The sequence below is a fragment of the Bos mutus genome, chromosome 1 (genome assembly GCF_027580195.1).
Source record: "Bos mutus isolate GX-2022 chromosome 1, NWIPB_WYAK_1.1, whole genome shotgun sequence".
Lineage (NCBI taxonomy): Eukaryota > Metazoa > Chordata > Mammalia > Artiodactyla > Bovidae > Bos > Bos mutus.
In genome coordinates this window covers 149,096,309-149,111,074 of record NC_091617.1, presented here as the reverse complement: position 1 = coordinate 149,111,074, position 14,766 = coordinate 149,096,309, and the positions used below count along the sequence as shown (strand labels likewise).

The 14,766-nt window shown below is 46.3% G+C and overlaps 1 protein-coding gene across 2 annotated transcripts in view; it reads left to right on the top strand.

Annotated features, from left to right (window-relative positions):
• The window catches only part of PIK3R4 (phosphoinositide-3-kinase regulatory subunit 4), a 78,555-nt gene that overhangs the window by 62,661 nt on the left and 1,128 nt on the right, over window positions 1-14,766 (top strand). For both annotated transcript variants that reach the window (XM_070377193.1, XM_005898395.3), the window contains 6 exons: window positions 5,397-5,561; window positions 7,983-8,194; window positions 9,733-9,864; window positions 13,440-13,540; window positions 14,118-14,206; window positions 14,506-14,614. In XM_070377193.1, coding sequence (XP_070233294.1) covers window positions 5,397-5,561; window positions 7,983-8,194; window positions 9,733-9,864; window positions 13,440-13,540; window positions 14,118-14,206; window positions 14,506-14,614 — 808 coding nt within the window. The remainder of the gene's footprint in view (window positions 1-5,396; window positions 5,562-7,982; window positions 8,195-9,732; window positions 9,865-13,439; window positions 13,541-14,117; window positions 14,207-14,505; window positions 14,615-14,766) is intronic.

Sequence of the window (14,766 nt, the reverse complement as noted above, 5' to 3'; positions counted from 1 at the left end):
AATCATGTACTGGAAGATGTCTTTATAACACACAGGAGCAGCGGTGGACTAGAGCAACCACCAAAACCCACATAAGACGCAGAGAAAACAAATAGCACAGTGTCAAACCTAAGCCCTACCTTATTCTAATCACGTTAAACGTAGTCAAAGGCAGAGTTGGCAGGAAGTAAGACAAAACATGACATGACTGTTTCCCACAAGAGACAACAGTTTAAATTCAAGAGATGCAGTGCGAGAGTAAAAGGGCTGAAAACGGTACACCCTGCAGACAGTTTCTAAAAGAGCTGGAGTGGCTATGCTTATTTCAGACATTTTAACACAAAAATCGATACTAGAGATAGACAAGGATATTTTATAATGACAACAGGGTCATCCCATCGGGAAAACATAGCAATTACAAACACGCTGCTAACAGCATAGCCCCTGCATGGAGGAAGAACGGACAAAATTGGAGGGGAAAGTAGTTTAACAGTAATAGTTGGAGATTTTAATGCTCTTCCCGTAAGAAGAGTTGAGCACACTGCAGACCTATCAGGTCTGACATCTATAGAACACTCTACCCGACTGCAGCAGATTATCTAGGACAGACACCAAGCTTCAGTAAATTTAAAAGCACTGAGCTGTATCAACACACATGTTCTTTAACCACGGTGAAATGAAACTAGATCAGTAACAGAAATTCGGGGGATTCACAGGTTTGTAGAGGTTAAGCAGCGCATGGCAAAATGACCAATGGCTCAAAGGGAAATTAGAGAAATACTTTGAGGTGACTGAAAATGAAAACACAACAAACCAAAACTTAAGGGTGCAGTTAAAGGAGTATTGAAGAAGTTTATAGCTGCATGCAGCTGTATTTAAAAAGAAGAAAAATCATAAATCAGTAACTTAGCTTTAACCTTAAATCTAGAAAAAGAAGAGCAAAGTAAACCCAAAGCAAGTAGAAGGAAGGAAATCATAAAAGACCAAAGAAGAAACAAATGACATAGGGAATAACGGAGAAAAACCAGCAAAAGCAGAATTCAGTTCTTTGGGAAGGTAAGAATTGGCAAACCTTTAAAAGGGAGAGTTACTAAAGTTAAAACTAGGAAGGAAAGAGGGAATGTTACTGTTGAGTACATCGCTATGGAGCACAGAAGAATACTATGAACAATTGTATGCCAACAAATAAAATAACCTAGATGAAATGGACAGATTAGATTCCTAGAGAGATACAACCTATCAGAGGTAATCAATAAGAAATAGAAAACCTGAATATTTAGACCTATAACAATAAGATTAAATTAGTAATTAAAAGAAAAACTTCCTACAAAGAGAAGCCCAGGCTGAGATGATTTCATGGTGCATTCTACCAATACTTAATGAATTAACGCCCATCCTTCAAAAACTTTTTCAAAAAAAATAGATGAGGGAACATTTTGTAATTCATTCTATAAGGGCAGTGTTACCCTGATACCACAACCAGGCAAAATATATGACCAGAAAACAGTAGACCAAGATGCACAGGTAATATGGGCATTAAAATCCTCAACAAAATACTAGTAAACGGAATTCAGCATGTTCAAAGGATAATATACCATGACCAAGTGCAGTTTATCCCAAGAATGCAAACCCTTTCCAACATTTGAAAATCAGTCAGTGAATATATCACATTAATAGAATAAAGGATGAAGACCACAGATGATCTCAAAAGATTCTTAGAAAGATTTTGTTAAAATCTAACACTGTTTTATGATTAAAAGCAACTCAAGTAGTTACAGTTTAGTGCTGATAAGGACGTCTATGAAAAGCCCACTAACATCATACTTACAGACTGAACACTTGCCCGTGAGGCGAGCCATGTAAGTAAGAATGTCCACTCTGACTGCTTTCATGGTTTCTTAGTGGGGTCATTTAGATAAGGAAAAGAAATATAAGGCATCCAGGTTGGAAAGGAAGAAGTAAAATTGTATTGGCAGTCAGTAAGCAATAAAAAGAAAAACCTATTAGAACTATCAAATGAGTTCAACAAAAAGTTGTAGAACATACGATCATATTGTATTTATATGTATAAAAGTCACTTGGATTTCTGTGTGCTAACAATGAACTATGGGCTTCCCTCATAGCTCACTTGGTAAATCACCTGCCTACAATGCAGGAGACCTGGGTTCAATTCCTGGGTTGGGAAGATCCCCTGGAGAAGGAAATGGCTACCCACTCCAATATTCTTGCCTGGAGAATCCCATGGACAGAGGAGCCTGACAGGCTACAGTCCACAGACTTGGAAGAGTCTGACACAACTTAGCTGCTAAACCACCACCACCAACAGTGAACAATCCAAAGATGAACTAAAGAAAGCAATTCTGTATACAAAAGCATCAGAAACAATGAAGTACTGAAGAATAAATTTAACAGAAACATACAAGACTTGAATACTGAAAGCTACAAACATCACTGAAAGAAATATTTTAAAATATTTATAGAAGACCTAAGTAGAAACACATCCCATGTTCATTCAGTGGAAAACTTTTGCTGTTTGTTAATATAGCTGACATCCCCAAATTGATCCTCAGATTTTCCCTATGAAATTTCCAGCTGCCCTTTTCTACAGAAGTTGACATTCTGATCCTAAAATTCATGAAGATATGCAAAGGACTTAAGTAGCCAAGACAGTCTTAAGGAAATAACTGAGTTGGAGAAATCACACTCCCAGATTGGCCACCAAACTACAGCAGTCAAGACACTGTGTTACCGGCATAGGGATAAATGCATTAGTCAGTGGGCTAGAGCTGACACGCAGAGGTGCGTTTATGGTCGCTGCTTTCTGACATAGGTGCCAGGACAGCTGAGTGTGGGGAAGAACAGCCTGAACAGATGGTGTAGAGATTACTGGGCAATTGCATGCAAAAGAATGGGTTTGCAGAGAATTTTTCAAAATGGATCATAGACCTGAACGTAAGAGCTAAACTGTAAAACTTGTAGAAGAAAACATAGGCATGTAATTCTTCATGACCTTGGATTTAGGCAGCCCAGATGGTAAAGAATCCACCTGCAGTGCAGGGGACCCTGGTTCGATTCCTGGGTTGGAAAGATCCGCTGGAGAAGGGATACGCTACCCACTGCCGTATTCTTGGGCTTCCCTGCTGGCTCAGCTGGTAAAGAATCCGCCTGCAATGAGGGAGACCTGGGTTCGATCCCTGGGTTAGGAAGATCCCCTGGAGACAGGAAAGGCTACCCACTCTAGTATTCTGGCCTGGAGAATTCCATGGACTGTATGGTCCACGGGGTCTCTAAGAGTCGGATACAACTGAGCAACTTTCACTTCTGAAATATGCCACCAGAAAATACAGTGACAAAAATAGATGTGATTTCATCAAAATTATGAACATTTGTACTTCAAAGGACACTGTCAAGAAAGTGAAAGGACAACCCACAGAATGAGATAAATACTCTGAATATATAAAGAACTGTTTTAACTCAACAGTAAGAAAACAAGTAATTACAAAGCAGAGGACTCAGATAGAGTTGGCCCTTCATACCTGTGGGTTCTGCAGAATCAGTCAACCAGGGATAGAATATTTTCTGTTGATATGCAACCCTTGGATACAGAGGGCCTAGAGGGACTAGTTCATTCTGATTTTAGAATCTGCTGGGGGTCCTGGAACCAGTCCCCTAAGAATATAAAGGGTAACTGGGAGGTATGCAAAAAAGGTACTCTGCATCTTTAGGGAAATACAGATCAGAACCACAGTGGGATACCACATCACACCCACTAGAATGACTAATCAAAAAGACAAGAACAAGTGCTGGAGACAGCATGGAGAAATTAGCACCTTTGTACTTTGCTGGTATGAGTGTCGAGTGATGCAGCAAGTTTGGGAAAAGGTTTGGCAGTTTCTCAAATGCTAATCATAGAGTTACCTATTACTCTGCAGTTTTACTCCTAGGTATAAACCCAAGAGAGCTGAAGACATTTGTTCACATGAAAATCTATAAATGAGTGTTCATAGTAGCATTATTCATAATAGCCAAAAAGTGGAAACCATAATGTCTATCAGCTATTGAATGGATAAGCAAATACAGTATATCCACATAATGGAATATTATTTAGCCATAGAAGGGATAAAATGCCCATGCATGCTCCAAGTCACTGAGTTGTACACTTTAAAATGTTACACTTTATGACATGTATTTCAGCAAGGCTGCTATTAAAAAGTGAACTAGAGAGGCATGATTAATATATAAAATGTTCCATATTTATTTATAAATCAAATATAAATATACTGTAATATGCATAGAAAACTCTTTGGGAAGCTATATAATAATGTCTGTAGTGTTCCTCTGTGGTTTTCCCAGGTACCTCAGTGGTAAAGAATCCGCCTAACAATGCAGGAGGCCTGGGTCCAGTCCCTGGGTCGGGAAGATCCCTGGAGAACGAAATGGCAATCCACTCCAGTATTCCTGTCTGGGAAATCCCGTGGGCAGAGGAGCCTGGTGGGCTACAGTTCATGGGGTCGCAGAGAGTCAGACGCAACTTAGCGACTAAACAACAAAAGTGTTTCTCTCTGGGTGTTAGAATTATGTTTTTACTTCTTTTTTTTTTTTAATAGTTTTTGTATATTTAAGATGTATTAACTTGTATAATAAATTATAGAAGATAAAGGTGAATAAATTTGGTGTTTTGGGGCTTGTGACCTTTAAGGAGTGGCCGCTTAGAAGGCTGAGTATGTGACCCTTGTGGAGGGTGATGAAGGAGGAACTCTGCAGGCACCGCTCGTCACATTCAGGAAGTTCGGTGGTAAATTTAAAGGAGGGGGACAGACAGCTTGAGGGGTCAATGTGTGTGTGGGAGAGACTGAATATTACAGTAATACTGTGTGTTAATAAACGTTTCATGATTTACATGTTAATTGAGCTACACTATGTCCTGCTTAGAAATGTTGGGCTGTAAACGGGTAAACTGAGGTGCAGTGCAGGTTAAGTGGCTTGACTCAAATCATACTGGTGGTCAGTTAGTGGAACTCGGCCCTGTGATTCCCAAGCCAGTGCCGTCCTGCTGTGGCAGGCTGCATCTGCGGGATTATGGAATAACTGCAGGGGTAAGAGGAGGGCTTCAGGAATTGCAGAAAGGAAGCAAGCTGGGTCAGGCCACAGTGAGGGAAGTCCAGCTGGAAAGGAGGGTGGACAGTCTTTCCTTGATCAGAGAGAAGCGTGTGAAGACGGCCACTTGAAAATATCAGAAGGAAAGGTGGTTTTGTGCCAGTGCTTCTGAGGGGGATTATTTTTGTTACACGATCAAGGAGGGAAACAGACCTCAGAGTATCATTTTTTGTTTGTTAACAGTCCTGTGGCTGTTTAATGTCAGCGATAGTAATACTCCGTGGCTTTTCAGAAACGCAGTTCTGCTTTTCTTTGTGCAGGTCTATTCTCACCTATAGCCGAGTCGGGGGCCGTGTCAAGACGCTCACATTCTGCCAGGGTTCCCACTACTTAGCCGTAGCGTCCGATAACGGTGCCGTCCAGCTTCTCGCGATTGAGGCCTCCAAGCTGCCCAAGTCTCCCAAGATTCATCCTCTGCAAAGCAGGTATCTGTCTGTCGTTTGTGTTTTTTAAACTGCATTTGGTGTCCTGGGATAACGTAACCCTCCTTCTGTAATAGTTTGGATCAGCTGAGGGCCTGTGACAATGTACTTCTGTTTTTAAGCACATGAAATGAATAAAATTGGGTTTCCAACTCAAATCTATCACACACAGTTTGAGGAAACTATTTCTGCCAATTTGTCCAAAGGTCAGAAGGGCAGCTTTGAACATGTGGCTCATCCCAGTCTGGAATCTGAATAACCTAATTATCAGTTACATCTTCTGTCTGAGCTCTGGCTGCTGGTTTCGAAAATGTGAGTGTTCTTCATTAAAGGAAGCTCACAAGTGGTGTCAGCATTTTGTCACTTGGCAGTAAAGCCTCTGAAGTTGCTGGGAATGGAGCAGAGTGTTCAGTCATATTGTTTGCTTATCATTTTAAAAAGAAGATCCTGGCTGGCTTTATCTAAGAATTTCCTCCACTTCTTACAGATTGTGGTTGCTTGTAGATTAAACCCATGCAAGGTAAGATATTTAAAGGTCAAACAGAACAATTTTTCAGCTGACGAGTGTGTGCTGCACATGGAAAATTGCAGAAATGAGTAAGATGTGTTTGTTATACTCTCTAAGAAACGAGCCTAGTGGGAGAGGCAGACCAGCGAACAGATGACAGCATGCCCTGTGCCGGGGACGGGGGACCAGCTTACGGGTGGATCGGGGAGGCGGCCTGGAGGGGGTGCCACCCGGTGTGCCCACAGCAGGGTGGTGGCGTAGGGCGGGGTGGGCACAGTGGGGACCCTCAGGGAGGAAGCAGAGCCCCCAGATGCCTCGTCACAGTTTCAGTGGATTACAGCTCACCTCCACTGGGCAGCTGAGGAAGAAGGGGGTGACGATTGGGTCACCTGGGACTTTATTATTTCTTTGTATCATTTTGTTTATTCTTTGTTTTGCTTTTACCAATTAAGATTTTTTTTTTTTTTTTTTTAACACATTCACTAAAGAGACTTGGGCAGCTTCTGTCCAGGACCCATTATAATAATCTTGAACTAAGAAGTCCTTTCAGCAGAGAGTGGTTACAGAGCAGCCTCTGCATGGCGTAAATCTCCAGAGGGCTCTTGGCGGAGTGCATGGTGTGAGGACCCCGCAGCAGAGTATACATTTCGTGTGGGAGAGCCTTTAAGCTGACAGCACTTTTCATTGCGAATATTAGTTTTTACTGTTTACCCTGAGCAACACTTATATCTTCCCTGATGGCTCAGTTGGTAAAGAATCTGCCTGCAATACAGGAGACCCCAGTTCAATTCCTGGGTCGGCAAGATCCACTGGAGAAGGCATAGGCTACCCACTCCAGTATTCTTGGGCTTCCCTTGTGGCTCAGCTGGTAAAGAGTCCACATACAGTGTGGGAGACCTGGGTTTGATCCCTGGGTTGGGAAGATTCCCTGGAGAAGGAAAGGCTACCCACTCCAGTATTCTGGCCTGGAGAATCCTATGGGTTGTATAGTCCAAGGGGTCACAAAGAGTCAAACACAACTGAGCAACTTTGAGCAACACCGACTCTCTGGATTGGCAGGTTGCCCCAGGAGGCTTTGCCTGGCGGTGGGCGCTCCCAGGAAACCCAGCGGGGCGCGTATTTGGTCTGCCCGTGTCACCTTGGCTCTGAGTACTTAGGATCTGTGGATCCTTTTCACTGTTTGTTTGGCATTTGGACTTTTCATCATCACCTTAGGGAATATTGTCATTGTTAGAATGTTTATAATTGTTTGCCTAAGACAGGAGTTAGCAAGCTACAGCCAGCAGTATGGCCCATGTTAAGAATGATTTTTGCATTTTCAAAGGGTTGTTTTAAAAAAAAGAACATGCAGCAGAAATGCGTGTGGCTTTAAATCCTGGCAGATTCACTGCCCGGCTCTCACAGACAATGCTGCTGACCCTCAACAAAGCCAAAACAGCAGTGTGCAGAGGCCTGATACGCACTGACCAAGAAAGCCAGCCAGCATGTTTATGGCATTATTTTAGTTTAAAAATCCCTCAGCTTGAAAAAAAAACAAAAAACAGGTATATCAAGGAATGGAATAGTACTTACAAAGCAATCACTAATCTTATTTACTTCACTTTATTATTAGTAATAAAAGGGAGCGAATGATTGATTCATGCAGTAACAGCAATGAATCTTAAATCCTTCTTTCTAATAAAAGAAGTCATCAGCATGAGGGGAAGTGAGTGAAAGATACATGGAAGTCTGTGTACTACATTTGCAGCTCTTCTGTAGTTCTGAAGTAATTTTTTAAAAAATGCTCAACTGTCCTTGTCTTCGATGGGCCACAGAGTTTCTTGACCATGGTTAGAAGGTAGATTGATCTGCAGTGGAGGCGGGTGCTGTGTCTTTCATGATGGATGAGCCTTTGCCTCTTGACGTGTGTCTCCTAGAGTCCTAGACCAGAAGGAGGATGGCTGCGTGGTGGACCTGCATCACTTCAGCTCCGGGGCGCAGTCTGTGCTGGCCTACGCCACTGTGAACGGCGCTCTGGTGGGCTGGGACCTGCGCTCCTCCAGCAACGCCTGGACGCTGAGGCACGATCTCAAGGCAGGCCTCATCACCTCCTTTGCCGTGGACATCCACCAGTGCTGGCTCTGCATCGGTAGGGAGCTGCCTTTCAGGTCCCCGCCTGGGTCTGGATGCTACTGTCAGGCGTGCCTCTTAAGAAAGCTCTTTTCCTTTGTCTTCATTGCTAATTTTCCCCTATGTTCTTTTTTCCCCCCTATAATTATTATAATACTTACATTTCAATTTTTTCATTAAAAAACAAATTTGAAAGAGTGAGGTCAATATTCAGCGCGTGTAACAATTTACTCTGTCCCTTCGTTTTTAAACGCGCCCCTACAGTGGTCAGATTTGCTGGCATTTTCTTACTCTGCCAGGGAAGCAACAGGCTGGGTTTACGGGATGAGGACATTTGAATTTGAGCAGCTCGGTTTTAAATCCCGGTAGCCACAGGCAAGCTGCTTCACCCTTCTGGTCTTACTGTTCTCGTCTTCAGATGGGCCCATTCCCTCCAAGGGCAGCTTTGAGGATTTAATGAGGTGAAAGGGCCCAGCACAGGAGGAGAGCCAAACAGTGGCCGCGGGCCTTGTGACCCCTGCCCCCGCCCTGTGACCTTGCTTCTCTCCTGTTTTAGTTTCACTGGCCCCCCTCCCCCTGCCAGGCTTTGAACCTGCCCCTTTAGAAGGTACTGGAGCTTATTCATTGTCACTCGACACTCTTTCAGAAGAATTAGACTCTGCTACGCTTGAATATTAGTTTCTGTTCAATAGATTCCCTGTCTTGAATTTGCGACATTATCAGCCCTTTATTTTATATGGTTTGTGTGAAGTGCATTATTTTTTGCCTTTTGCGAGACTAAGCTGCCCTGGCACAGGAAGATGTTGTGCCAGGCTTGGAAAAGTAGCTGTCACACGCGCCACAAGGTTAGTGAGTTGCCCCGGTGGCTCTCATGCAGCCCCACCAGCTCTGAGGGGCCTGCAGAGGGGCCAGGAGACGGAGGGGCCCGCTGCCCCTTTGGTCTTTCCCCACCCCCGTCTCCACTGGACCTGGAGACCAGCCTTGGCATTAGAGTGCACGTTATTCTTCGAGTTGGGTGGCATTCTCTCTGTGTGGTTTCAGATGTCGTGGGCACACATGCAGGCAGTCACCCCAGTGTCTGCTGTGCTCAGACAGCCATGCCTGTCTCCAGAAGGTTTCAGAGAAAAGGGCACGTGGCAGAGATTGAGCTCTGAGGACGGCTGCAGAGCTGCTGCTGCTTGAGGGCTGACTGAGATTACCGAGCGCTAGTAAACCACCTCTGGTTACTTAAGGCAGTCTGAATGTTTTGCTTTATCAGATTCATGTCTTCTCTAGGCCTTCTGGGTTTTTCCCACGGGTGCCTTCGGCAGTTAGTAAGTGTCAGTCATTAACGAGTTATTCATTCTTGCTTCACACTTGCTAGGTTTGTGGTAGCACTGTGCTAGTACTCTGTACCTTTGGGCTAAAGGTGCTGTTGGGAACCGAGGAGTGGGGCGGGCAGCTTCCCGGAAGTAAAGCCTCTTTCCTAAGTGGCCAGCCAGGTTGAACGTAACGTCAGGGGGAATCCGCACTGATGCCGAGCCTGCGGCAGTCACGTCTGCGCTTCTCCCCTCGCAGGCACGAGCAGCGGCACCATGGCCTGCTGGGACATGCGCTTCCAGCTGCCCATCTCCAGTCACTGCCACCCGTCGCGGGCCCGCGTCCGGCGCCTCTCCATGCACCCGCTCTACCAGTCCTGGGTGATCGCAGGTAGGAGGCGGGTGGGCTGGCGGGGCCGGGGCAGACGACCCTGCTGCCCAGGTTCATGACCTTAAGAGTTTTTACCTGTGAGCCAAATGCTGGCTTTTGTGGTCAGTTCTGATTCCGTGGAAGTTCCTGCCACGGATATCTCAGTGTCGTTTCTCATTTATTGTCTTTTGTGAAGTCTCATCAGTCACACCACCACCGTCCATTCCTGTCCACCACCGCTTCCTTCCCGTTGTCGTCTTTCTCCTGTGTTCCCTGTTTTTAGTTGCCATCATCTTCCTGGAAATCTGAGCTGGAAGCCTGAGGTCATCCCTCAGCTGCCATTTCTGTTGCATTTCTTGAAGCCTCCTTCCCCTTCTCTTATTGGGTGTTCAGATTTCCTTGTATAGATTCTTAGGCAAGACACTTGGGCAGCTCTTTGAAACTCATTTTTCCCAACTGTAAAATGTGGCTAAAAAACTTGTCTAGCAGAGTTGGAAGAATGTGAGGTAACACATGTCATGCATACGGTCTGGTACACAGCGAGTGCCAGATAAGCGGTGGCGCTTACCGTCTGTGTTTCCTCCTGGTCTCTTGTCTCCAGGCCTGCCCCTTCCTCTCCTCGCGCCCCCTCCAGCCCCCCTCCCAGGCCCCTCCCCCCCCCTCCTCTCCTCGCGCCCCCTCCAGGCCCCCCCCCCTCCCCTCCCCCCTCCTCCCTCTCTCCTCGCCCCCTCATTTCCCCGCCCCTCCCCTCACGCCTCCCCCGCCCCCTCCTCGCACCCCTCCAGGCCCCGCCCCTCCATTCCCCCTCGCCCCCCCTCCCCTCCTCTCTCCCGCCCCTCCCCTCCTCTCAGGCCCCCGCCCCTCCTCTCCTCCTCCCCCTCCATTTCCCGCCCCTCGCCCCCCCTCCATTCCCCGCCCCTCCATTCCCCGCCCCTCCTCTCCTCGCGCCCCTTCAGGCCTCCTCTCCTCGCGCCCCTCCCCCCGGCCGCCATTGCCCCGCCTCCTTCCTCCCATGACCCGCCCCTGCTGTCACGCCTGCTCACGGTCACGCTGCCTCCTCCCATGGCCATGACACATCCTGCGTCTTACAGGACTTGGTGCTTGCTTGGTTGATCATTTCCTCTCTCTGAAACACTTTCCTTGTTTGATATTGAGGACGTCACTCTCTTGGTTCTTTTGTTGATTTATTTGCTATTTTTTCCCCTTTTCCTACTTTTAATCTGTGGCCAGCCCGAGGGCTTAGTCTTGGTCCTTCTGTGCTGTCTCCCTGTGTGAGCACATCCAGTCCCAGGCAAAACAGTACCAAATTTATTCATGTTTTTATATCTACCTATTTAAAATCTTCCCTAAAAGCTGTGGTACACACAATGGAATACTACTCAGCTATAAAAAGGAACACATTTGTCACTTCTAATGAGGTGGGTAAACCTGAAGCCTATTATACGGAGTGAGTAAGTGAGAAAGACAAAGACAAATACTGTCTGTTAACCCACGGATATGGAATTTAGAACACGGTGCTGATATCCTCCATGCAGGGCAGCAGAGGAGACGCAGACGCAAAGGACAGACCTTTGGACTCTGGGAGAAGGCGAGGGTGGGATGAATCGAGAGAATAGCATTGAAACATGTGTATCACCATGTGTGAAACAGACGGCAGGGCAGGTTCCATGCGTGAAGCAGAGCCTCAGAGCCGGTGCTCTGGGACCACCCAGAGGGATGGGGTGGGAGAGGGGTTCGGGATCAGGACACACATGTATGCTGTTTGGCAGAGGCCGTCACAATATTGTGGAGTAGTTATCCTCCAATTAAAATAAATTAATTAAAAAATTAAAGACAGTTAAGAACAGAAGTGCTTTGTCACTCACAAAGAGAAAATTTGTAATACTGATCTTTGAAGATTTGCTTCAGCACCTCAGCCTCCCTGTGTATTGAGAAGGGCATAGGTTTCTAAAGACACGGAAACTGATGCAAAGGAAAGCAGTTAGTGAGCTGCTTATCTGGATATCTGCTCGTTTTGTTGGTCTTCTACTTTTCAAGTTCAGTTTGGCTCATTATTTTTTGAAGGGTGACAACTTAGTCAACAAAGATTGTTCAACATTAGTACCTAAGATCATATCACTCCTGTTAAATCTCAACATCATTTTTAATAATAAAAGTCTAATAATTAGAAAATAAAATCTTCCCTAAGATGTCTGACAGCCAGCTGAAACTTGACCTGCCCAAGCCGGACCCTTCGTCTCCTGTCCACCCGCCCCCCACCCACCGCCGCCTCCCCCCAGACAAGCTCGCTCCACCTGCAGTATCGTCCCAGGAAATGGCAGCCGACTCAGCTTGAAGCTCCCGAGGAACCCTGACATCGTCCTTGGTTTCTTTTCCCTTTCTCTTCCCACTTCCCATCCATCAGCCAGCTCTGTGTGTCCTGCCTTAAAGTGTGTCCAGAGCCGACCCCCTTGTACGGTTCCCACCACCGTCCCCTCGCCCAGATGACAGCGTGTCGTGTTCCTATTAATGAGTCGCTCCTCCTAGCCTGTTCTTTCTTCTGCTCCATACCTGCCAGTGCCTCCCACGGAACAGCCCAGCTCATCCCCATGGCCTGGAGGCTCTATGGGCCCTGTTCCTGCTTCCTCACGACCCTCTTGGCCAGTCCCAGCAGGAATCAGATGGCATGCCCAGAGTTGGGTCATTTGAGGAGGATGTACCATCCAGGGACTGTTTCCAAAGGTGCACTGAAACGGTTCCAGCCACAGGGGCTTTCTGAACTTTTCCTTGAGCTAGGGCAGATTCCTGCTTTAGGGCCTCTGCGTTTTTGTGAGATTGTTGTCACCACTAGGGTGTGAGTTCTGTGAAAAGGAATTTTTTTTTTTTTTTTTTGCATTATTTGTCCTCTCTTCCTCAGGACCTAGGACAGAGACTGGCTCACAGTAAACATAGTCAGTTCAGTAAACATTAGTGAAGAAGTGAAGGCTGGGGTATTGTCACTCCTCAGAACACTGCTCAAAAGTACTTTCGAGAAAGCCCCTCCTAGGCCTGCAGGGACCATTCCCCAGCATCTCCCTCTGCCCTTCCTTGCGCTCTCCCCATCACAGACGTGCCCCAGTCAGACCATGACACTCGGACACGGGTGTGTGTGCTTTGCTCCTTCCATCCTGTCTGCCCCCCGTGATTTTCGTGTCCCCTGTGTCTGTCCCAGTGACACACTCCTCAAAGCGGCCTCCATCTCGCCCACCGGATGTGACCTTTCCTTCTTGAGTGCACATGGACTTTTGCATTCTCTCTTCTGTGCTCATTGTCTTACGCTTTGTATTTTTTTCTTTCCTGCTAGACTGTAGGTTTCTTGAGGGCAGAATCTGCTTTCCACCTGACATTTCTCTACACTCAGCTCGACACCAGTAAAATACTGACCAGTAGGTTAGCAGAAACATTTCTCTTTGGCACTTCAGTGTGGAGGCAGGGTCACAGCATGACTTAAAGTGTCTGTGAGCATTTCCTACAGGATGGGGAGCAAATGGAAATGTGTGCAGGCTAACTTCCTCTGCCAGGACGTGGACTCGCTGAGCGGAGCCCTCGTCCGAGTAACACTGGCCTGTCTCTCTCAGCTGTCCAGGGCAACAACGAGGTGTCCATGTGGGACATGGAGACAGGCGACCGAAGGTTCACGCTCTGGGCCAGCAGTGCTCCCCCGCTGTCCGAGTTACAGGTAAGGCCATCTCCCACATCCCCAGCTTGGCTGGGCGTCTCTGCCAGCCGTGGTCCTTGTTGGGCTTTGGGGTTGTGCCTTAAGCTTGGGTTTTTACTAAGTAAGTGTTAAGCGGGCTTTGCTGCCCTCTGCTTTCCAGTTCCCCAAGTCTGCTTCTGTGGGTGTTCTAGCTCCCAGCCCCATAAGGTGTGTGATGTTTCTTTGGAACCCAATAGAATCTGGGTTAATTAGAAAAGGAAAGATTAAAGCTTAGATCATTAGAAAAATGGAACGTGACCCTGTCATACATAACTTTTTAAAGCTGCTTTGTTGGGGCAGAGGGTAGGAAAGTTTTTTCTCTCCTTTAGTTGGGATCCTTCTCATTCCCAATGGAAAGTTTTAGGAAGCTGAGGAGGCTTTGCTTCTTCATTCAGGGTGATACAGAACAAATGTATTTTAAATTCCCAAAGAAAGATTTAAGACATAAGTGATCTGTCTCTGGTCTCTTCAGTTAACTGCTAATAGCTGACTTATCTCTAGAAATGGCTGCATCCTTCATGGGCAACATTTGACTCTCTATTTCTTTACTTCCTTTAAGCCTTCTTCTCACAGTGTCCACGGGCTCTACTGTAGTCCTGCGGATGGGAACCCCATCCTGCTAACGGCCGGCTCAGACATGAAAATAAGGTACAGTAAAGAGACTTCATATTCAGCACTTGAAAGGAGAAGGGCAGTTAAATGTGTGAATACCGTGGTTACCACAAGGTGGTGTTTACTGCAGATACCAGCAGTGGGATGATGTTTGCAGTCATCCACACCCTGCAGGGACAGCTGTTAATACTTCATTTGTAACTGATTTTAGGCTCTTCTAGAAAATCTCTATTTCAAACACAGAAGAGGACACACCAGCATTGACGAGTGTCAGTCAGTGATCAGCCGTCCCTTGTCTCCTGCGACACAATGACCCCTTCTCTCCTCCTCCGCAGGTTTTGGGACCTGGCCTACCCAGAGAGGTCCTACATCGTCGCGGGGAGCGCGGGCTCCCCGTCCGTGTCCTACTACAGGAAGGTCATTGAAGGCACTGAAGTTGTCCAGGTATCAGCGTTCCTTGCTTTCCTGTCAACTCTTGTAGGAACAAAAACGGCTAACATAAATATCATAAATGGCTTTGCCCAAGAGTGGCAGTATTTCTTTGAATTTAAAAAATTTTTATTTTCTCTTGACTTTTCTGTATTTTTAAAATCGAG